The following is a 24,387-nucleotide window of genomic DNA, read 5'->3' as shown; positions in this document are numbered from 1 at the left end:
TGAGGTCTGGGATCTGCCAATATGTGGCTAGTTTTCTGGCTGTTTCGGATAACATGATACGTGATTTTAGGGTTTTCTTCATCTAGTCCCGCTTGAATATAAGTCAATATTAAATAGTCTCCTGATGAGTCGCCTTTGGTGAGGATGAAACCCGTAGAAAAGAGAGGCTTGGAGAGTGAGTGTGCATATGTCACCTCACCCTATATACTGAGATGTGGGATATTTGTTTTTTCTATTAGTAACCTTCTGACTAACCTTCAGGGGGTGAATTATGGGTATAGATTTACATTTGGAAGTAATAAAGTTTAATTTTATCCTTTTGTCAGCAAACATGAGGAATAACAAGAGATAATCCCTTTAAGAAGATCCAGGTTTGGTTAAAGCGATTTCAACATTCTGAACAAAAAAGGCTTCTCCCATATGTGACATCGCTGATGTTTATTAACAGTTGATTTCCAAGTAAAATACTTACCACATTAAGAAAATAAAAAAGGCTTCTCCCCTGTGTGACTGCTCTGATGGCGATCAAGAAGCGCTTTCTGGCTAAAACATTTCCCACATTCTGAACATGAAAAAGGCTTCTCCCCTGTGTGAGTTCTCTGGTGTCTAACAAGATTCCCTTTATGGATAAAACATTTCCCACATTCTGAACATGAAAAAGGCTTCTCCCCTGTGTGAGTCCTCTGGTGCCTAACCAATGTTGAGTTACGATTAAAACATTTCAAACATTCTAAACATGAAAAAGGCTTCTCCCCTGTGTGAATTCTCTGGTGAACAACAAGGTCTGATTTCTGTTTAAAACATTTCCTACATTCTGAACATGAAAAAGGCTTCTCCCCCGTGTGAATTCTCTGGTGACTATCAAGCTCTGATTTCTGTTTAAAACATTTCCTACATTCTGAACATGAAAAAGGCTTCTGCCCTGTGTGAATTCTCTGGTGAACAACAAGGTCTGATTTCTGATTAAAATATTTCTCACACTCTGAACAGGAAAAAGGCTTCTCCCCTGTGTGAGTCCCCTGGTGCCTAACCAATTTTGAGTTACGATTAAAACATTTCCCACATTCTGAACAGGAAAAAGGCTTCTCCCCTGTGTGAATTCTCTGGTGGTATACAAAATGTGATTTAGATGTAAAATATTTCCCACATTCTGAACAGGAAAATGACTGATTTGCGTTAGGAGCAGTTTGTTTTTTAATGCCTCTTTTGTGACTTTGATTTTCCTTAGTAGTCAGTAATGAATCAGAAGATGGGACCTGTTTCATAGGATCAGATGACAGATCTTTGCTGTGAATGGATGATGATATATCTGGAGTAATAGCAATCGCTTCATTTGTATCTTGTAGGATATTAAGATCATCAGATTTAAAAACTGAAGATGTCAGCTGTCCCTCTGATCTCCTGGTACAGTCATCTGCTAACATAATAAAATAGTACTTTTTAATAAAATATCCTTGAGTTTTATATTTTTGAACATTTCTACTTCACTTGATATTTTTATGGACAGTTTATGTAACAAAAACTTAAATTTACAAAACAATGACAGTTCACAGTCTAATAGAAAACCTTGTTGGATGAACCAGTAGTGTGTGGTGTTCAACTGTTGGTTCATTCTGCCTCCCAAATGTCAAATATAAAGAAACCAATCAATGTTATGTAGGCGAAAATAATACCAATTCTCATCTCACAAAAAACAAGTCCCCACTCAGGTCCATCATCTGTCAATGGAAAAACAGAGGTTCCCGCACTATTAGTGGCTCAAAGGCTGTTGAAAAGCAACAAGGTTTCCATAAACCAATCCAGCAAAATCCGCTCTCACTTCGGAGTCTTGCAGTGTGCGCAAACAACATTTAGGATCCCTGTATTTAGCAATACTACAGTGAGAAGAACCCACTTAATTTGTGATGTGTGTCTCCTGGAGCACAATCTGGGCACTATGTGCTGGGTAATAAAATGGCAAATGTGTAATTTTCACTCTCCAACATCCACTGCGTGTTAATTTCCGGAAAGTGGCTGTGGAGTCAAAATCTTCACTCCTCCTAAGGATTATAACCCTCAGTGAATTAATTTATAAAATGGAATCACTTTATTGGGATTTCTACTATTCTGGTTTTCTGTCATTTAGTTATATTAGGGCTTCTGCATATGGTGTGTCCAATCTCATCTGGGATCTGTTCCTGCTGTCCAGCTGGAGTAATCTGCTCCCTACTTCAGCCAATTGGAAAGTACCACACCCTACTAAAGCGCAAAGCACATGGCCGGAATCTGCCAGATACAGCGCTGTTCTCCTCTGGTTCAGTCCTCTGTGCTCAGCTTGCGGCTTGTGTATTTGTTTCTTGCTGTGACCGTGGCCCGTTTACTGACTACTCTTGTGTCTTCTGATTCTGTATTCTGTCCTTCTGGTTCTGACCCAGCTACCTGACTATTCTTCTTGCCATCTAACACCACAGAATAGCAGGTAACACCATGGTCCAAGCCTAGGGGTCCCAGTGTAAGTCCAGATCCATGTAATTGTGTTAAAGGGCGATGAGCAAGGCAATCCTTGGGATATGGAGAGTAGAGAAGATAGTGCCAAGCATGTTCATGGAGGACATCTTTTGAGCTGCCAGGTGACCATGAACAGTGCTCCCAATACATTGTGTCTGTAAACTATTCCAGCTAGATCTGCATTCAAATAGCTAAATATATATAACAAAAATGGGGCGCACCAACTGTACCAATCACAAATATATAAATGAAGGTTTAGGTGCAGCAACAGTGGAATAATAAACATGAGAAGAGAAGAAAAAGAACCACTGCAAATAGCGCACACTGAACCAGTACAAAAACAATGTTTTATTGATGCAGCAATACAATTAAAAACATAATAAAAACATATGAAGCATCCCACAATATATAACAGTGAAGTATGGCATATGACACTTATAGATTATGCTGTAATAACCTGTATATCAACCATGTGGTCCAACCTCACTGCAATAAATCACAACAACCACCCCATAAACCTGCTCATGGAGACCAAGGGCCCTAATATTGCACAATCACTGCATGAAATAATTCCATGCATGTGTCCCTAAATATTCACTGGTTAGGGCACACAGGCCATAATAAGCCAACAGCAATATGGCCAATGCCCACAATCCAATATTCAATTGTACCACACAAAAATTACTCCAGAGCAACCAATGATAAGGTCGCAGTGAAAATACAGCTATTACCAAGTGGGTGCTACACCCAGGATCATACCCCACGCGTATCGCCGCAACCCATGTGGCTTTATCAGGGGAGCTAAATAGCTAAATGGCGCTCCTTCCCTTCTGAAGACTTCCATGTGCCCAGACATTAGTGTACAATTGTATGTAGGGATTAGTGCGAAGCTGGAAAATAATTTGTAAGATTCATTTGTTTTCTATTATCCTTTGTGAAGAATTCCAAACTTATCACCACATAAAGTGACACACGTCAGATATTAATAATGGGGCCTGATTAGGAACTACTGAAATGACCAAACTCCACAGTCTTCATCAGTAATAAATGAGCAGCTAGTGGTGAAACCTCTCTGGGGTAATTAGCGTGTGGGTCTCGGAGACTTCACAATCTATACCATCGTAAGGTCCAATATTTCTGTCAGATGAGTTTCAAGAAGAAATATTAGGCATTTAAAGAGAACTGTGTACAAGGCCGGTTTCACACGTCCAGATATTTTCGGTACCGGAGATGTCCATGTGTGTAATACTTGTGGCACATGTGTGACAACTGTGTGCAGCATCAGTACCACATGGACGGCCGGCAGGGAAGAAGCGCTACAGTAAGCGCTGTTCACCGGCGGCAGGTGCTGAAGACGCTCTCATCATTCTCCTCTGCTCTGTCGGCAGGGAGAATGATGAGAGTTATATTAAAGTCAGAATGATGACAGCAGGTGGCGGCTTTTGGGACTATTACTCCCATCAACCTACACCTGCTGCTAAGAACAGTAACAGCAGGAGCGGATGATGGGAGTATTCCTCACATTTAAAAAACTGCATGGAGTCCCCCCATTTTTGACAACAAACCTTGCTAAAGCTGACAACTGGGGGATGGTATTCTCAGGCTTGTAAGGGGCCAGCCTAAAAATAACAGCCCGCAGCTGCCCAGAAAAGGCACATCTATTAGATGCGCCAATTCTGGTGCTTTGCCCGGCTCTTCCCACTTTCCCTGTAGTGGTGGCAAGTGGAGTTCATATTTGTGGGGTTGATGTCACCCTTGTAATGTCAGGTGACATCAAGCCCATGGCTTAGTAATGGAGAGGTGTCTATAAGACACCTATCCATTATTAATACTATAGTTATATGGTAAAGACACAGCCAGAATAAAGTCTTATATTAGAAATAAAACAAAACACAGTTTTCATTTTTTATTTAACAATAACACAGAGAATTAGCTTGAACTGTGCTGACCTCATCACTGGCTATTTCCCACAGTCCTGAGGTCACTGCAGTTCAGCCTGGCTGGAAACCTCGATGATGTCACTTCTGGTTAATGATGTTGCGCTTGCAGCAGCTCATTCACCAGTGGTTCTCTGCATGCATGGTCGCATCTTGGCACCGTCCAGGTTGAAAACGAATTATCCCCCAGACATGGATTACGGCGTGGGACAGAGGAACAGACAGGTATGGTATATTGTTGTATTTTATTTTTATTACAGAATGAGGTCTTCGGTGGAAATAGGCGTTAGGTGAGTATAACTGTGTTTGTTATTTTTAAATAGAAAAGGAAAACTGTTTAGTTTTATTGCTAATAAAAGGCTTTATTCTGGCTGAGTCTTTATTTTCCATGTAGCCAGGGCCGGACTGGGAGTGAAATTCAGCCCTGGCATTTGTAAGACCACAGGCCCACGTCTTGTACCCTCTGTAATCTTGCTGTCTAGATAGTCTAATACAGGTCCGCGGCCTACAATCACAACGTTTAGTGTTGTGACCTGCAGGGCTGACAGCCACTGAATTATGGCCACTTTAGATGAGCCGATAATCATGAAATGTGGGATTGTAAGAGCGCGGCTTCCTGATTATCGGCTCATTTCAATAGCTCAGTAATCACCTGATGGAAGGAAAAATGATTATTAGTCACGGCTTAAAAATCCAGGTTCTTGGTGGCACATTGCTCGGGGTAAGCAGCACATGCGCTCCTGAGAACAGGACAGTCTACGTGCACAGAACATATTACCAGTCGCTGTGTGCACAGAGAAGTGCGTCCTCCTGTGTGAACAGGCTGTAGAGGACACTGACTGACGTGTATATGGCTGGTCGGTGGTCGTGGACATGCTGGAGCACAGGAATGACAGGAAAGTCTCAGTCAGACGGCCGTTTCTCACGTCCATGTTCTGTCTGTGGTTTTCATTATTTCTCTTCCATTATAGTCTATGGTGCTGCTCACAGGCTCATGTTTTTGCAGACTGTGTCTCCCCAATAAAAATCAGAGACATTTTCGTTTTTTATCGTTGTCACAGACACAATCCCCTCCACAAGTCTCTGAACCTGCGCCGATCACAGACCCCACATAGATCGCCCCAGTGCACACTCTGCGCGGATTAACACTGTAATGTATAGGAGAAGATTTTCATTCATTTAGTTTTTTTCATACGTGAAAATCACTAAAGTTCCCGTCTGGGGGCAGCACCCATCACCGGCCCATGTGTAGTGACCCATTAACCAGTTTATCGCTGCCTTGCCTTCCTTATAGAAGCAGCAGAGACTGGACAGATGGTTTTCATGCTGGGATGCCTGTATTTTGTGGCTGCAGAACCAAGGTAAGGGGATGTGCACACATCTTTGTCAGGCGGATTGAAGAAGCGCCACAAACCTGCCGCTAAACATGAACTTAGTGCACGGCAATGGAAAACCACATTGCTGTACCCGCTCCGTCTGTTACGTCTTTTATCTGCTTCAGTGCTTGGAAACTGAGGCCATTAATAGAAGTAGCACATTCTGTCACCTGCAACTATAATAGAAACTATCGAGAAAAGACGCCGGTGGCACAAAAGACATGGCGCCTTCAGGTAAAAGACCGGAGACACTTTCCTGAAGCAGCTCTGCCCCCTGAAAAAAAACTGTGTGCACATACCCTAGATACAAACACAAGGCTACAGCACCCTGCAAACACTGAGTACAAGAATCATTCTAAGGCCGGGGTCACACTAGGGTGTGTGATGCGAGAAACAACACCCGGCACTGCCCCCGGCACTCGGACCGGAGCGTGCGGCTACATGGATTTCTAAGGGCCAATGCAGACGGCCATATATATCCTCTGATCTGAGAGAATCGGCCAATTATACTGTACAGCTGACACTTGGATCAGGATCTGACCCGAGTGTCAGCACAGTGTGGTCCGATTGTCTAGGATGAGAGATTCAGAGAACACTGAGGAAAAGATGGAGAACAAACTCTTCTCCATTGTGTCATCGGAGTGCAGTCCAGTGTTTTCCACGCACTCATTGTATTGCATTACTGAGCGTGATCGGAATATCATACGTTAACAATATATAACATATAACGCATGTTCCAACCCCATGGATAGAGACAAACACCTCGGTCGCCTCAGAAAGTCCTTTTTGAGTCAGGGCTACCATCCAAGAACAATAGAAAACCAAATTACAAGAGCCACCAGAATATCAAGGAATCACCTGCCACATTACAAAGCTAAAGAAGAGAAGAACCGGGAGCCTCTAGTGGTCACCTACAACCCAAATCTGAAGGTGCTAAAGGGAGCGGCACGGGAATTACAACCTTTACTACAAAAAGATGCCCGATTACAATCCATGTTTCCAGACCCCCCACTACTGTGTTTTAGGCAGCCCCCTAATCTAAGAAGCATCATTGTCAGAAGCTCCCTGTCCTCTCCAACAGCTACAGAAACCTTTCCTTGCAACCAGAAAAAATGTAAAACCTGTCCATTTATAATGACCACGGACAAGATAAAGATCCCCAACTCACATCAGGACTACAAGATCCCAGGTACTCTCAGCTGCATCACATCTAATGGGGTGTACTTAATTATTTGTACTAAATGTCCATCTGGGGGGTCTGTATGTGGGGAGAGACCAGGCAAACACTGAGAACAAGGATGAATTCTCATTGCCACACAATAAGAGAAAAAAGAAGGGATCTACCTGTGGCAAAACATTTTTGTATCCCCGGTCATAGCATGATGGACATTAAATTACTTGTATTAAAAGGTAACTTCAACTCTCAGAGAGACAGGAGGGTCTGGGAGTATAAATTTATGACAACTTTTGACACACTCAGTGCAGGAATGAATGTGTCACATGGATTTATGTCTTTTTACATCAATTAAGGAATTTGCTCTTCAGACCTTCTGGGGTCATCACACAACACAGAACCAGATCCCAATCAGAGGGCAATAAAACCTTCACACTCCTAATCTATAAAGTGTTCCAATATTTATGACAATTCTGCTAAATGTTACTTGTCTTGTCTGTTGCGTTATTTTTGTGCTGTTTTGTGTATAAATATGTGATTTTTCAGATGTTGCATTAGTCTAGCCTGATGAAGAGACCTGAGGAGTCTCGAAAGCTTGCAATGTGCTACCACCTTTTCAGTTAGCCATTAAAAGGTATCAACCACTGAGGACTCTCAATTCTAAATATTCTTTTATCTACTGGCTAACACGGTACAAAGTTATATATCTTTCCTGTATCAAAGTCATTTGAACAGTTTTGGGTGGAGGAGAATGTTGTGGTCTAGAGGCAAAATGGTGATCATGGAAATACGGCCGGACTACACCACCGATAAAGCAGCCACAGCCGGTGACTGAGGAATCTGTGACGTCTCTGCATTCAGTGGTTACTACTCACCTGGGTAGTCATATGTGGGAATCTCCTCTTTACACCAGTCATCACCCTTCACATATGTCTCTGTAGTATTAATATGGGTCAGATCTTCACCCTGAAACAAATATTGTAAGAGTCACCGACAGATGGAGAAGTCCCATCTATGATCAGCTCTAATCCTGCCATCTCCACCGTTCTCATTACACAAGTATAAAACATATAATACTGGTGGATAAAACAAGACTGAGCACAAGACCTTCACAGCCGTCTACACATCATAGGGGAGATCTCCTGACACCTTCTCTCCATCTACCTGATGATCCTGAGGAGCACTGGGATCTTCTTGGTTACAGTCCTGTGGAAGAAGAGGACGGGGACATCTCTCTGGTGTTGTCCTCTTACTGGATAGATCTGGAGGAAACACATACAGGGACTGAATTCATTCTCTACATACAGATAATTTTAGGCCGTGTGTATTTAGTCCTGTCTATTACCTGGTGATGTGAGGGGCTGGGGAACCTCCATTATGACGTTCTTGTACAAATCTCTGTGTCCTTCTAAATACTCCCACTCCTCCATGGAGAAATAGACAGCGACATCCTGACACCTTATAGGAACCTGACACATACAATGATACCGTCATCCCCCGATCCCTTCATAGTGTTACTGTATAATGTCCCAGCATTCCCAGCAGTGTCACCTCTCCAGTCAGCAGCTCAATCATCTTGTAGATGAGTTCTAGGATCTTCTGGTCATTGATGTCCTCATGGATCAGGGGGTGAGGTGGAGGCCCTGTGATTGGGCTCAGGGGTCTTCCCCATCCCTCAGACACAGGGTCCTGACAGCGATCACTAGAGGTCTTCTTCACCACTGTGTAATCCTGGTTATGGAGAGACGCATTAATGAATCTCACTACAGACATTCCCAGAGTCCTCACCTCTCCAGTTCTGTCCATCTGTTATTCCCATAGATAAGAATGATGTAATGTGACATCATCAGAATCTCTCACCTCTCCAGTGAGACGGAAGAGGATCTCTAGGGTGAGGTGTAACATCCTCTCCGCCATCTTGTCTCTGTCCATATCCATCCTTGGTGGGTAAATCAGGAAAATTCTCTTCTGTAGAAGATCTTCACTGAGAGGATCCGATATTGTAGAGACCTGAATGAGAAGATGATCCGATGTAACATCATAAGAATCCTGTGTAATAATACACTTACTGGAGATAATAAGGGAAACATATGAGGAGATTTATTATCTTACAGGGTTTAGTTTTCTCCCCTGACATCTACTAATAAAACCTATATATTTAGGCCACAGACAACAAGCAGTTTCCTCCTCGGAGTCGGCAGCTGAACACGTTCCTCATAGACTCATCAACGTCACCATCAATTCCCATCAGAGTGAAGGAACATCGCTCCTCTATTCAGCTCTATGGGTCCAGGATGAAATCCACTGCGGCCCCTGCAAGAAAAGAGCGAAGTCTGGTGAGACCCCCGAGGCCGGAGATTTCTACAGCTGCTCTGTGCACAGGACCTGTGATGAGGTCACAGGAGGGGAGGAGTCAGGGGTCACATGATCAGGGGCCTCAGTGTGTGCAGGACTCTGCTGTGCTGGTTGTCATGGTGCTGGATGAGGGGAAGTTTCTGTGTGGGGTCAGGAGGGGTTTACAGGGTGGATGTAGCAGAGCCGCGTGTGTACGAGGTGCACGGAGCGGAGCCGTGTGTGTACGAGGTGCACGGAGCGGAGCCGCGTGTGTACGAGGTGTACGGAGCGGAGCCGCGTGTGTACGAGGTGTACGGAGCGGAGCCGTGTGTGTACGGTGTGTACGAGGTGTACGGAGCGGAGCCGTGTGTGTACGAGGTGTACGGAGCGGAGCCGCGTGTGTACGAGGTGTGCGGAGCGGAGACGTGTGTGTACGAGGTGTACGGAGCGGAGCCGTGTGTGTACGAGGTGTACGGAGCGGAGCCGTGTGTGTACGAGGTGTACGGAGCGGAGCCGCGTGTGTACGAGGTGTGCGGAGCGGAGCCCTGTGTGTACGAGGTGTACGGAGCGGAGCCCTGTGTGTACGAGGTGTACGGAGCAGAGCCGTGTGTGTACGAGGTGTACGGAGCGGAGCCGTGTGTGTACGAGGTGTACGGAGCGGAGCCGTGTGTGTACGAGGTGTACGGAGCGGAGCCCTGTGTGTACGAGGTGTACGGAGCAGAGCCGTGTGTGAACGAGGTGTACGGAGTGGAGCCGTGTGTGTACGAGGTGTACGGAGCGGAGACGTGTGTGTACGAGGTGTACGGAGCGGAGACGTGTGTGTACGAGGTGTACGGAGCCGTGTGTGTACATGGTGTACGGAGCGGAGCCGTGTGTGTACGAGGTGTACGGAGCGGAGCCCTGTGTGTACGAGGTGTACGGAGCAGAGCCGTGTGTGTACGAGGTGTACGGAGCAGAGCCGTGTGTGAACGAGGTGTACGGAGTGGAGCCGTGTGTGTACGAGGTGTACGGAGCGGAGCCGTGTGTGTACGAGGTGTACGGAGCGGAGACGTGTGTGTACGAGGTGTACGGAGCCGTGTGTGTACATGGTGTACGGAGCGGAGCCGTGTGTGTACGAGGTGTACGGAGCGGAGCCCTGTGTGTACGAGGTGTACGGAGCAGAGCCGTGTGTGTACGAGGTGTACGGAGCGGAGCCGTGTGTGTACGAGGTGTACGGAGCGGAGCCGTGTGTGTACGAGGTGTACGGAGCGGAGCCCTGTGTGTACGAGGTGTACGGAGCAGAGCCGTGTGTGTACGAGGTGTACGGAGCGGAGCCGTGTGTGTACGAGGTGTACGGAGCGGAGCCGTGTGTGTACGAGGTGTACGGAGCGGAGCCCTGTGTGTACGAGGTGTACGGAGCAGAGCCGTGTGTGAACGAGGTGTACGGAGTGGAGCCGTGTGTGTACGAGGTGTACGGAGCGGAGCCGTGTGTGTACGAGGTGTACGGAGCGGAGCCGTGTGTGTACGAGGTGTGCGGAGCGGAGACGTGTGTGTACGAGGTGTACGGAGCCGTGTGTGTACATGGTGTACGGAGCGGAGCCGTGTGTGTACGAGGTGTACGGAGCGGAGCCCTGTGTGTACGAGGTGTACGGAGCAGAGCCGTGTGTGTACGAGGTGTACGGAGCGGAGACGTGTGTGTACGAGGTGTACGGAGCGGAGGCGTGTGTGTACGAGGTGTACGGAGCGGAGCCGTGTGTGTACGAGGTGTACGGAGCGGAGCCGTGTGTGTACGAGGTGTGCGGAGCGGAGCCGCGTGTGAACAAGGTGTACGGAGCGGAGCCGTGTTTGTGTGGACCCCTCTGTATACACCTGTATACCCCAAGCTTCAGTCACAGACCCTGCGTCTCTCACACTGTATACACCCGTATACCCCAAGCTTCGGTCACAGACCCCTGTGTTCACTGTATACACCTGTTTATCCACAGTTTTGGTCGCAGACCCCTGTGCATACTGTATTCACCTGTATACCCCCAGCTTCGGTCGCAGACCCCTCTGTGTACGCTGTATACACCCGCATACCCCCCGTTTCGGTCGCAGACCCCTGTGTACACTGTATACACCTGTATACCCCCAGCTTCGGTAACAGACCCCTGTGTGTATGCTGTATACACCCTTATACCCCCAGCTTCGGTCACAGACCCCCCCGTGTACGCTGTATACACCCGTATACCCCCAGCTTCGGTCACAGACCCCTCTGTGTATGCTGTATACACCCGTATACCCCCAGCTTCGGTCACAGACTCCTCTGTGTACGCTGTATACACCCGTATACCCCCAGCTTCGGTCACAGACCCCTCTGTGTATGCTGTATACACCCGTATACCCCCAGCTTCGGTCACAGACTCCTCTGTGTACGCTGTATACACCTGTATACCCCCAGCTTTGGACGCAGACACCTGTGTACGCTGTATACACCCGTATACCCCCAGCTTCGGTCACAGATCCCTGTGTACACTGTATACATCCGTATACCCCCAGCTTTGGTCGCAGACCCCTGTGTATGCTATATACACCCGTATACCCCCAGCTTCGGTCACAGACCCCTCTGTGTATGCTGTATACACCCGTATACCCCCAGCTTCGGTCACAGACCCCTCTGTGTATGCTGTATACACCCGTACACCCCCAGCTTCGGTCACAGACCCCTCTGTGTATGCTGTATACACCCGTATACCCCCAGCTTCGGTCACAGACCCCACATATCTCACACTGTAGAACAGACGCCGGACACACACGGTAAAACTGCGGTCGTCGGTCTCTCATCTCTCGCACTTATACTGATAACATAAGATGGAGTCAGACGAACCCTCCTACAAAACGTGAGAACAAAGTCATTACTACAGGACTGTGTGAGAAAGGGATTTATTCTACAAGAAACGCTGGGGCCACAAATGAGAATAACATAATGTCGTTCATCTTCTCTTTCACCATAGATATTGGCAGTGAGGGCGACTTCCACTTTGCCGCAATGTGGATTTTAGTGGCCATACATAAGTAGTTTACTAGCTTCTGAAAGCTTTCTGGAAGCCGGGAAGGCCTGGTTCCCAGTAAAAGGGTAGAAGGTTCCAGAACAACCGGTCCACCATACATCTGTGCTATCAGATGCTTCACCTTCTCCCAAAGCCCAGAAACCACCATACAAGACCACCAAATATGTCTCATGTCACCAGATATTCCACAGCCCCTAATACAGTCTCCCAAGATTTTAGGAAAAATGCTGTGAATTTTTTCCTGTACATAATAGACTCTGTGCAATAGTTTTAAGGAGGTCTCCACAAGGGAAGTCTGGTGACTGCCTCATGATAGGGTGTCATAGCTACGATACCATTCATCAATTGACTGTTCAAACCCCAGATCCTCCTCCCACTGTAACATATACTTCAAATTTTTTATCATCTTGTGGGGAATTTATAGCACAGTAGATCAATGAAAGATCGTTCCCCTGCCCAAAGGGTCATTTAGACATTAATTTTCAAAACTCGCCCTGAGAGTAGTACCGCTCGGGAGGATCTGCTTTGCAAAGTGGAAGATCTGGTTCAGTCGCATTACCTCCCTAGCTGGAGGTTCAAATGTTTGAACAAATTCCTGTCTGTCAAGTAAGATATTAAATGGGGAACACAAATGTTTAAGTATATGAATACCTTTCAGCTTCCACCAAGAAAACATTTGTGGCTCAAGGCCTGGTGGGAACATGGGGTTTTGTAATATAGCTGTCAGGGGAGAAGGGCTTGATTGTAAGTTATATTTAAACTTTCCTCCAAAGAAGCAACGAGTGGACTGTAAAAGGAGCCACATTCATTAACCCCCGTGGAAGTCGGTCTGTGGTCCACATTAGGCCTGATAAAGAGAATGGTTTGGAGAGAAATGATTCCAGAATAACCCATCTCGGACTATTGGGATATGAACACGCACTTATTAATGGAGCAATCTGTGCCGACTTGTAATAAAGTGTAAAATTAGGGAGGGATAAACCCCCTTCTTTTCTGTGACCGAACATAAGTTTTTGCACAATTCTGGGTTGTTTTCCAAGCCAAAGAAACTTAGACATCATAGAGTGTAACTGAGTGAACGTTCTGGCTGGTACCATAATTGGGAGGGACCTAAATATATATAAGAAGCGAGGCAGTGACACCATTTTTAATGCCTGTATTCTGCCGAGCCAGGATAACTTTGAGGAAGCCCATCTATCCAGGTCCCTCTGGAAGTTTTGGATCAGTGGAGTGTAATTCCACCTAAACAGAGGTGACCTGTTGGTTGTTAAGTTGATACCCAGATATGTTAGATAATGTTCTTTGTGTATAAACCCAAAATGGGAGGCTATATTAGTTTGCTCTTAGGAAAATTTACAAATAATGCTTCGGATTTATCAATGTTAATCTTTAACCCTGAGATCTTCTCAAATTCGTGAAGGAGGGAAAACAAGTGAGGGAGTGTAGTGTGGGGACGTATTAATGTTAGCAGGAGATCATCCGTAAAGAGGCTGACTTTATAGTGGTCTCCCATATTCTCAGGGCCCAGGATATTCTGATCTCTCCTTATTGCTTCCACAATGGGTTCCATTGCAAGTGCAAAAAGATCCGGAGATAGAGGACAGCCCTGCCTGGTACCCTCTGAATATTAATTGGAGGGGGATGTGGTGACGGGAGTTTTACATAAGCGATAGGGCTATCATATAACAATTGGAGGCACTTTATAAGTTTAGGGGAGAATCCGACTTCCGATAGAACCGTAAAGAGATATGTCCAGGACACCGAATCGAAAGCCGTCTCAATATCTAATGCAAGCAGGAGAAGTCGCTTTCGCTGTAGGTTGTATGAATAATATTTAACCCTCTCCTAATATTATCTGGGGCCTGTCGCGCTGGTATAAAACCAACCTGACCCCGATGGATGAGGTGAGGGAGGATTTTATTGATCCTGTCACAATGGATGTAAAGATTTTGAAGTCAATGTATAAGAGGGATATAGGTCTATAATTTGTGGTGAGATGATCTTTCTTAGGATTAGGGATTACGGTTACATGCGCCACGTAGAGCTCAGGGGGCAGCTGTGAGCCATTTAGTAGTGAATTACAGAGGTTTTTATATGTGGTGTCAGCACATCGCTGCATTTTTTATAATATATTGCTGTAAGACCATCCGGTCCCGGGGACTTTCCTCTTTTTAGTTTTTTGAATGTTGAAACTATTTCCTCCTCAGAGATGTGTAAATGGAGTTGTTGTGCCGCGGACTCAGTCAGGTTAGGTAGATGTAGTGTGTGAAGGAATGACTCCAGTAGTGAGGGGGGTGATTGTGGGGCGAATACAAACTCTGGGAGTATTCATTATAAGTGCTATACATGACATCGGGGTGGGCTGAGGTCTGACCCTTAGGGTCTTTTATAGAGGAGATTATATGCAGGGACTCTCTCATTCTGAGCTTACGAGCGGCATCTTATTAGGCTTATTGGCATGGTGATAAAACGCGGCTTTACTCCAAGTTAGCGCCTCTCCGTTCTGGTGGTGAGAATGGCGTCTAATTGTCATTTCATATCTTGTATTTGTGTAGATAAGTATAGGGGTGAAGAGCGCTGATTGGCCAATTCTGACTCCTGCAGTTTCTCCTCCAGTCTGGGCTGTAATTCAGACCTTTCTTCTTCCTGTCGGCCGATAACTTATCACAGAACCGGGAATAGATTTTCTGTGCGCGAGTCACATTGCTCCAAGTGAGGCCTCCTCCGCTGTGTGAGTTTAGGGGAAATTTGTTATATCTTCTCTTATAGCGGTTACATTAGAGATTTGGGCATTTTAGCTCCTGGTGTGGAGTCGATAGCACAATCATATGGCGCCATATAGTAGACGGCCGGTAACTGGTGAGAATTCCCTCCTGTGTGGGGTCTATTTCCCTCCAGAGAAATCACACGTTACATTCCACACATAACACTGTGTAGAGAAGGCGGCGCGGGGTAATTGTGCCAGTAGTGAGGGGCGAATAATGGCGGGAATGTCACTGACTGAGGAGAAGGCTCCATGGAGGTCTCCACTCCGGAGATCATGTGACCCCTGACTCCTCCCCTCCTGTGACCTCATCACAGGTCCTGTGCACAGAGCAGCCATATATGTGGAGTGCGGCTCTGCAGGTTAGTGATGGGCAGTCCGGCTCTTCTGGCTCCTTTCCCCACTTTTCTCACTCCTGTCCCTTCACTATAAAGCCTGGGCCTCATTATACAGCTGTACAGGGGTCTAGTGAAGGCTTTTTAGCCCTTTCCTCAGACTGTAGCTCCTGGGCACAGGCCCTCACTCCTGTCCCTTCACTATAAAGCCTGGGCCTCATTATACAGCTGTACAGGGGTGTAGTGAAGGCTTTTTAGCCCTTTCCTCAGACTGCAGCTCCTGGGAACAGTCCCTCACTCCTGTCCCTTCACTATAAAGCCTGGGCCTCATTATACAGCTGTACAGGGGTCTAGTGAAGGCTTTTTAGCCCTTTCCTCAGACTGCAGCTCCTGGGAACAGGCCCTGACTCCTGTCCCTTCACTATAAAGCCTGGGCCTCATTATACAGCTGTACAGGGGTCTAGTGAAGGCTTTTTAGCCCTTTCCTCAGACTGTAGCTCCTGGGAACAGGCCCTGACTCCTGTCCCTTCACTATAAAGCCTGGGCCTCATTATACAGCTGTACAGGGGTGTAGTGAAGGCTTTTTAGCCCTTTCCTCAGACTGTAGCTCCTGGGAACAGTCCCTCACTCCTGTCCCTTCACTATAAAGCCTGGGCCTCATTATACAGCTGTACAGGGGTCTAGTGAAGGCTTTTTAGCCCTTTCCTCAGACTGTAGCTCCTGGGCACAGGCCTTCACTCCTGTCCCTTCACTATAAAGCCTGGGCCTCATTATACAGCTGTACAGGGGTCTAGTGAAGGCTTTTTAGCCCTTTCCTCAGACTGTAGCTCCTGGGAACAGACCCTCACTCCTGTCCCTTCACTATAAAGCCTGGGCCTCATTATACAGCTGTACAGGGGTCTAGTGAAGGCTTTTTAGCCCTTTCCTCAGACTGTAGCTCCTGGGAACAGGCCCTGACTCCTGTCCCTTCACTATAAAGCCTGGGCCTCATTATACAGCTGTACAGGGGTCTAGTGAAGGCTTTTTAGCCCTTTCCTCAGACTGTAGCTCCTGGGAACAGGCCCTGACTCCTGTCCCTTCACTATAAAGCCTGTGCCTCATTATACAGCTGTACAGGGGTCTAGAGAAGGCTTTTTAGCCCTTTCCTCAGACTGTAGCTCCTGGGAACAGGCCCTGTCTCCTGTCCCTTCACTATAAAGCCTGGGCCTCATTATACAGCTGTACAGGGGTCTAGTGAAGGCTTTTTAGCCCTTTCCTCAGACTGTAGCTCCTGGGAACAGGCCCTGACTCCTGTCCCTTCACTATAAAGCCTGGGCCTCATTATACAGCTGTACAGGGGTGTAGTGAAGGCTTTTTAACCCTTTCCTCAGACTGTAGCTCCTGGGAACAGACCCTCACTCCTGTCCCTTCACTATAAAGCCTGGGCCTCATTATACAGCTGTACAGGGGTCTAGTGAAGGCTTTTTAGCCCTTTCCTCAGACTGTAGCTCCTGGGAACAGGCCCTCACTCCTGTCCCTTCACTATAAAGCCTGGGCCTCATTATACAGCTGTACAGGGGTGTAGTGAAGGCTTTTTAGCCCTTTCCTCAGACTGTAGCTCCTGGGAACAGGCCCTGACTCCTGTCCCTTCACTATAAAGCCTGGGCCTCATTATACAGCTGTACAGGGGTCTAGTGAAGGCTTTTTAGCCCTTTCCTCAGACTGTAGCTCCTGGGAACAGGCCCTCACTCCTGTCCCTTCACTATAAAGCCTGGGCCTCATTATACAGCTGTACAGGGGTGTAGTGAAGGCTTTTTAGCCCTTTCCTCAGACTGTAGCTCCTGGGAACAGTCCCTCACTCCTGTCCCTTCACTATAAAGCCTGGGCCTCATTATACAGCTGTACAGGGGTCTAGTGAAGGCTTTTTAGCCCTTTCCTCAGACTGTAGCTCCTGGGAACAGGCCCTGACTCCTGTCCCTTCACTATAAAGCCTGGGCCTCATTATACAGCTGTACAGGGGTCTAGTGAAGGCTTTTTAGCCCTTTCCTCAGACTGTAGCTCCTGGGAACAGGCCCTCACTCCTGTCCCTTCACTATAAAGCCTGGGCCTCATTATACAGCTGTACAGGGGTCTAGTGAAGGCTTTTTAGCCCTTTCCTCAGACTGTAGCTCCTGGGAACAGGCCCTGACTCCTGTCCCTTCACTATAAAGCCTGGGCCTCATTATACAGCTGTACAGGGGTCTAGTGAAGGCTTTTTAGCCCTTTCCTCAGACTGCAGCTCCTGGGAACAGGCCCTGACTCCTGTCCCTTCACTATAAAGCCTGGGCCTCATTATACAGCTGTACAGGGGTCTAGTGAAGGCTTTTTAGCCCTTTCCTCAGACTGTAGCTCCTGGGAACAGGCCCTGACTCCTGTCCCTTCACTATTAAGCCTGGGCCTCATTATACAGCTGTACAGGGGTCTAGTGAAGGCTTTTTAGCCCTTTCCTCAGACTGTAGCTCCTGGGAACAGACCCTCACTCCTGTCCCTTCACTATAAAGCCTGGGCCTCATTATACAGCTGTACAGGGGTCTAGTGAAGGCTTTTTAGCCCTTTCCTCAGACTGTAGCTCCTGGGAACAGGCCCTCACTCCTGTCCCTTCACTATAAAGCCTGGGCCTCATTATACAGCTGTACAGGGGTGTAGTGAAGGCTTTTTAGCCCTTTCCTCAGACTGTAGCTCCTGGGAACAGTCCCTCACTCCTGTCCCTTCACTATAAAGCCTGGGCCTCATTATACAGCTGTACAGGGGTCTAGTGAAGGCTTTTTAGCCCTTTCCTCAGACTGCAGCTCCTGGGAACAGGCCCTGACTCCTGTCCCTTCACTATAAAGCCTGGGCCTCATTATACAGCTGTACAGGGGTCTAGTGAAGGCTTTTTAGCCCTTTCCTCAGACTGTAGCTCCTGGGAACAGGCCCTGACTCCTGTCCCTTCACTATAAAGCCTGGGCCTCATTATACAGCTGTACAGGGGTCTAGTGAAGGCTTTTTAGCCCTTTCCTCAGACTGTAGCTCCTGGGAACAGACCCTCACTCCTGTCCCTTCACTATAAAGCCTGGGCCTCATTATACAGCTGTACAGGGGTCTAGTGAAGGCTTTTTAGCCCTTTCCTCAGACTGTAGCTCCTGGGAACAGGCCCTCACTCCTGTCCCTTCACTATAAAGCCTGGGCCTCATTATACAGCTGTACAGGGGTGTAGTGAAGGCTTTTTAGCCCTTTCCTCAGACTGTAGCTCCTGGGAACAGTCCCTCACTCCTGTCCCTTCACTATAAAGCCTGGGCCTCATTATACAGCTGTACAGGGGTCTAGTGAAGGCTTTTTAGCCCTTTCCTCAGACTGTAGCTCCTGGGAACAGGCCCTGACTCCTGTCCCTTCACTATAAAGCCTGGGCCTCATTATACAGCTGTACAGGGGTCTATTGAAGGCTTTTTAGCCCTTTCCTCAGACTGTAGCTCCTGGGAACAGTCCCTCACTCCTGTCCCTTCACTATAAAGCCTGGGCCTCATTATACAGCTGTACAGGGGTCTAGTGAAGGCTTTTTAGCCCTTTCCTCAGACTGTAGCTCCTGGGAACAGGCCCTGACTCCTGTCCCTTCACTATAAAGCCTGGGCCTCATTTTACAGCTGTACAGGGGTCTAGTGAAGGCTTTTTAGCCCTTTCCTCAGACTGTAGCTCCTGGGAACAGACCCTCACTCCTGTCCCTTCACTATAAAGCCTGGGCCTCATTATACAGCTGTACAGGGGTCTAGTGAAGGCTTTTTAGCCCTTTCCTCAGACTGTAGCTCCTGGGAACAGGCCCTCACTCCTGTCCCTTCACTATAAAGCCTGGGCCTCATTATACAGCTGTACAGGGGTGTAGTGAAGGCTTTTTAGCCCTTTCCTCAGACTGTAGCTCCTGGGAACAGTCCCTCACTCCTGTCCCTTCACTATAAAGCCTGGGCCTCATTATACAGCTGTACAGGGGTCTAGTGAAGGCTTTTTAGCCCTTTCCTCAGACTGCAGCTCCTGGGAACAGGCCCTGACTCCTGTCCCTTCACTATAAAGCCTGGGCCTCATTATACAGCTGTACAGGGGTCTAGTGAAGGCTTTTTAGCCCTTTCCTCAGACTGTAGCTCCTGGGAACAGGCCCTGACTCCTGTCCCTTCACTATAAAGCCTGGGCCTCATTATACAGCTGTACAGGGGTCTAGTGAAGGCTTTTTAGCCCTTTCCTCAGACTGTAGCTCCTGGGAACAGACCCTCACTCCTGTCCCTTCACTATAAAGCCTGGGCCTCATTATACAGCTGTACAGGGGTCTAGTGAAGGCTTTTTAGCCCTTTCCTCAGACTGTAGCTCCTGGGAACAGGCCCTGACTCCTGTCCCTTCACTATAAAGCCTGGGCCTCATTATACAGCTGTACAGGGGTGTAGTGAAGGCTTTTTAGCCCTTTCCTCAGACTGTAGCTCCTGGGAACAGTCCCTCACTCCTGTCCCTTCACTATAAAGCCTGGGCCTCATTATACAGCTGTACAGGGGTCTAGTGAAGGCTTTTTAGCCCTTTCCTCAGACTGTAGCTCCTGGGAACAGGCCCTGACTCCTGTCCCTTCACTATAAAGCCTGGGCCTCATTATACAGCTGTACAGGGGTCTATTGAAGGCTTTTTAACCCTTTCCTCAGACTGTAGCTCCTGGGAACAGTCCCTCACTCCTGTCCCTTCACTATAAAGCCTGGGCCTCATTATACAGCTGTACAGGGGTCTAGTGAAGGCTTTTTAGCCCATTCCTCAGACTGTAGCTCCTGGGAACAGGCCCTGACTCCTGTCCCTTCACTATAAAGCCTGGGCCTCATTATACAGCTGTACAGGGGTCTAGTGAAGGCTTTTTAGCCCTTTCCTCAGACTGTAGCTCCTGGGAACAGGCCCTGACTCCTGTCCCTTCACTATAAAGCCTGGGTCTCATTATACAGCTGTACATGGGTCTAGTGAAGGCTTTTTAGCCCATTCCTCAGACTGTAGCTCCTGGGAACAGGCCCTCACTCCTGTCCCTTCACTATAAAGCCTGGGCCTCATTATACAGCTGTACAGGGGTCTAGTGAAGGCTTTTTAGCTCTTTCCTCAGACTGTAGCTCCTGGGAACAGGCCCTGACTCCTGTCCCTTCACTATAAAGCCTGGGCCTCATTATACAGCTGTACAGGGGTCTAGTGAAGGCTTTTTAGCCCTTTCCTCAGACTGTAGCTCCTGGGCACAGACCCTCACTCCTGTCCCTTCACTATAAAGCCTGGGCCTCATTATACAGCTGTACAGGGGTCTAGTGAAGGCTTTTTAGCTCTTTCCTCAGACTGTAGCTCCTGGGAACAGGCCCTCACTCCTGTTCCTTCACTATAAAGCCTGGGCCTCATTATACAGCTGTACAGGGGTCTAGTGAAGGCTTTTTAGCCCTTTCCTCAGACTGTAGCTCCTGGTCACCATGTGATCTCACCATAACCCTAACAAGCTAATTAAGGTGTGAAATCTTGGTCAAAATTATCTCAGTACACAAATCTCCAAGGGTGCCCAAAGTTTTGCATCGCCCCTTTTTCCTTTTTGCAATTATGAAATTGTAAAAAAGTCTATATATATATTTTTATTATTATTTTTGCCTAAAATACAAAGGCCATGTGTCATCTTAGAGGTTCGGCCTTTTAGAGATCATTTCATCTTCATCTTACTACTGCTCACAATAACGGTCATTTTGACCCGGGGCGCCCACACTTTTACATGCCGCTGTCAATGCTTCATCCCGCTGGTGCTCAATATTTAATAGGGTCTTGCTATTAAACTTAATGAAAAGTTTGGTGAATTTCTTTGAGCTGTTATTACTAGAGATGAGCGAATATCGTCGGAGAAGTTGTTATTGGCTAATATCGCTTACCGAATAGCTGCATCGGGACCCCGGATCCCTGGAGCGCTCCCGATAATCAGCTGCGTGTGTCGCCCTCCATGCAGGTGCTGTGACTATCACACAGCGCGACACACGCAGCTGATTATCGGGAGCGCTCCAGCACACTGAGTCCTGCACACACTGAGGCCCCTGATCATGTGACCCCTGACTCCTCCCCTCCTGTGACCTCATCACAGGTCCTGTGTGCACAGAGCAGTCATATATGTGGCGGACACTCCTGGATCTTCTGCTTTCTGGGCCGGTTCCTCCTGTGAGTCCTATTAACCCTTTCTCTCCCTGTATTCTCCTTTCTGACAGGACAATATCTGAATTTGGACAGTGTGACAGGAATTTAAGCAATGTGGAAGGAAAAAATTACAATTTTACTTTTTTCCCTCACAAAAATGTGACTTTACCCCAAAATTGTCAGCGTAACAAATCCTTATTTTCCCCACTGTAGTTTGTAGACTCCATATACAGATCCCTTAAGTGCGAAAAGAGCTGAATTCCCCACTTAAGTTATTGCATTTTGGAAATTGCCCCCACTGGGAATTTATCTCCAGGTAAAGGCACAATTGTGTCTCCATGGGGGTTGTGCTCACAGCCCAACATTGTGCGGCCTCCAAAGAAATGCCACCCCACACCATTACTGACCACTGCCAAACCGGTCATGCTGAAGGATGCTGCAGGCAGCAGATCGCTCTCCATGGCGTCTCCAGACTCTGTCACGTCTGTCACATGTGCTCAGTGTGAACCTGCTTTCATCGCTGAAGAGCACAGGGCGCCAGTGGTGAATTTGCAAATCCTGGTGTTCTGTGGCAAATGCCAAGCATCCTGTACAGTGTTGGGCTGTGAGCACAACCCCCATCTGTGGACGTCAGGCCCTCAGACCATCCTAATGGAGTCAGTTTTTAACCATTTGTGCAGACACATGAACATTTGTGGCCTGCTGAAGATCATTTTGCAGGGCTCTGGCAGTGCTCCTCCTGTTCCTACTTGCACAAAGGTGGAGGTAGCAGTCCTGCTGCTGGGTTGTTGCCCTCCTACAGCCCCCTCCACATCTCCTGGTATCACCTCCAGCCTCTGGACACTACGCTGACAGACACAGCAAACTTTCTTGCCACAGCTCACATTGATGTGCCATCCTGGATGAGCTGCACTACCTGAGCCACTTGTGTGGGTTGTAGAGTCCGTGTCATGTTATCATGAGTGTGAAAGCACAACCAACATTCAAAAGTGACCGAAACATCAGCCAGAAAGCATTGGTACTGAGATGTGGTCTGTGGTACCCACCTGCAGAACCGCTCCTTTATTGAGGGTGTCTTGATAATTGCCAATAATTTCCATCTGTTGTCTATTCCATTTGCACAACAGCATGTGAAATTGATTGTCAGTCAGTGTTGCTTCCTAAGTGGACAGTTTGATTTCACAGAAGTTTGATTTACTTGGAGTTATATTCTGTTGTTTAATTGTTCCCTTTATTTTTTTTAACAGTGTACATAGATAGAGTTTTTTTTTTCTTTGCGTTGGAGGGTCCAATTCCAGCTATTGCTGTGGGATCTGTGATTTCTATCTACTCCACTGTGTACAGGATAATAGAGTATAATAAAGTAGTTATGGACGTGACGTAACTAACATTGTGCAGTGACTCTGCTTTCCATATAGTGATGGATATTTCTTGTTGCTGAAGCTGTGATTTTTTTTTTTTCACTTTAAACCTTTTTTAAACCCCTCTGATCAGTGCGATCATACAACATACAAGCCTCTGATGGCTCCGGTGATGCCCTGTACTACTGTAGTGCCGTGTATCATCACTGCCTGTCAGTGTAATACTAACGGCCCCATACACATGAGATCAGAGTTGGCTGAACGGTCATTTGGCAGACGGCGATCTCTCCCGACTCCCCCATACACACAAATATTCCAGCTTTCCTGTGGTCTGTATGAGAGAGTCGCCTCCAGACTCCTCTAGAGGAGGATTATCTACAGGAAGAACAGACGGATTATCCTCTGAAATTCAGGATGCCAGATCCTTCTCTGCCCTGACATCATCTGTCGGGAGGCCCCCAAATACATTATATGGTCGGCCAAACCCCCCGAAATCAGTGCTTTCATGGAACTTTAGTCTAATGTGTATGGGGGCGTTATAAGGTAACTTATTGGACACTGCCTCTGGCCCGGCCTAATAGACCTTCATACATTGCAGCCCAGACCCCATTATTAGGCATGTAAGTATCGCAGTAACTAGGCCGCCCCATACTATCGAGTACTTGGGGGCGGGGGGCATTCAGCCAAACTCTGTCACACCTTCTTAGATGCCATGTTTGCTTTTCACAGCAGCAAGTAGTTTTGTTGAAGCCTCATCTGTGCCGTCCCTGCGGTGTACATCTATGTTCTGGGGTCCAAAAAGATTCATTCCTTTTTAATAAATGTTTAACATGTTAAAAATTATAAAATGTGTCTTCTGCTTTTTGCATATTTTTTTATTTTTACAAGAATTGTTGGCGCCAATTTTCTTTAGAAACATTTTAATATCGGCTTTTTCTGGAGTTTTTCTTGTAATATAGGAAAGCCTAAGGTCAGAAATAAACCCCATAAATCACTGTACATGGAAACTTTGGGATCAGATTATTTCTGGCCGTTGTGATTGTGGAAACAAAAAATCTTTTCTAAAAGCCTCAAACTTCTGTGTGTGACTCAGAGCTGAGATCTAACGTGAGAGAAGATTCCAGTGCGGGGAAGACGGGAAACCTTCATATAGACGGCCGGTGGGGATGGAGGCAGTGACCGACTCTGGCCAAATCTGTCTCTAGAGCCGCAGTAGAAGATGAAGATGTCGTCCTCATCATGAAGGAGTTATTTCTCATGTCGCGTGTAATGAATATCTCCTGCAGTATTGCTAATGCCGATTCCAGTGTCGGTAATGAGAGGAGAATTAGCGTTATGGAAGATGAGTCTATGAGGAACGTGTTCAGCTGCCGACTCCGAGGAGGAAACTGCTTGTTGTCTGTGGCCTAAATATATAGGTTTTATTAGTAG

At 47.1% G+C, this 24,387-nt stretch overlaps 1 protein-coding gene across 1 annotated transcript; it reads right to left on the bottom strand.

The window, feature by feature from the left end:
* Nucleotides 1–419: 419 nt before the first annotated feature.
* Nucleotides 420–23,958, bottom strand: LOC141060238 (uncharacterized). The gene is made up of 4 exons (XM_073556469.1): nucleotides 23,952–23,958; nucleotides 8,139–8,236; nucleotides 7,850–7,940; nucleotides 420–1,414 (listed from the first exon to the last, which is right to left on the bottom strand). Exons 1-4 carry the CDS (start codon nucleotides 23,956–23,958, stop codon nucleotides 477–479), a joined length of 1,134 nt encoding a protein of 377 aa, XP_073412570.1. The 3' UTR covers nucleotides 420–476.
* Between the last annotated feature and the right edge of the window lie 429 nt (nucleotides 23,959–24,387).

This window comes from Dendrobates tinctorius, unplaced genomic scaffold (assembly GCF_039654945.1).
Source record: "Dendrobates tinctorius isolate UK_male_01 unplaced genomic scaffold, ASM3965494v1 ptg000233l, whole genome shotgun sequence".
NCBI lineage: Eukaryota > Metazoa > Chordata > Amphibia > Anura > Dendrobatidae > Dendrobates > Dendrobates tinctorius.
Note: the sequence above shows the minus strand (reverse complement) of the source record. Positions and strands in the feature narration are given on the sequence as shown.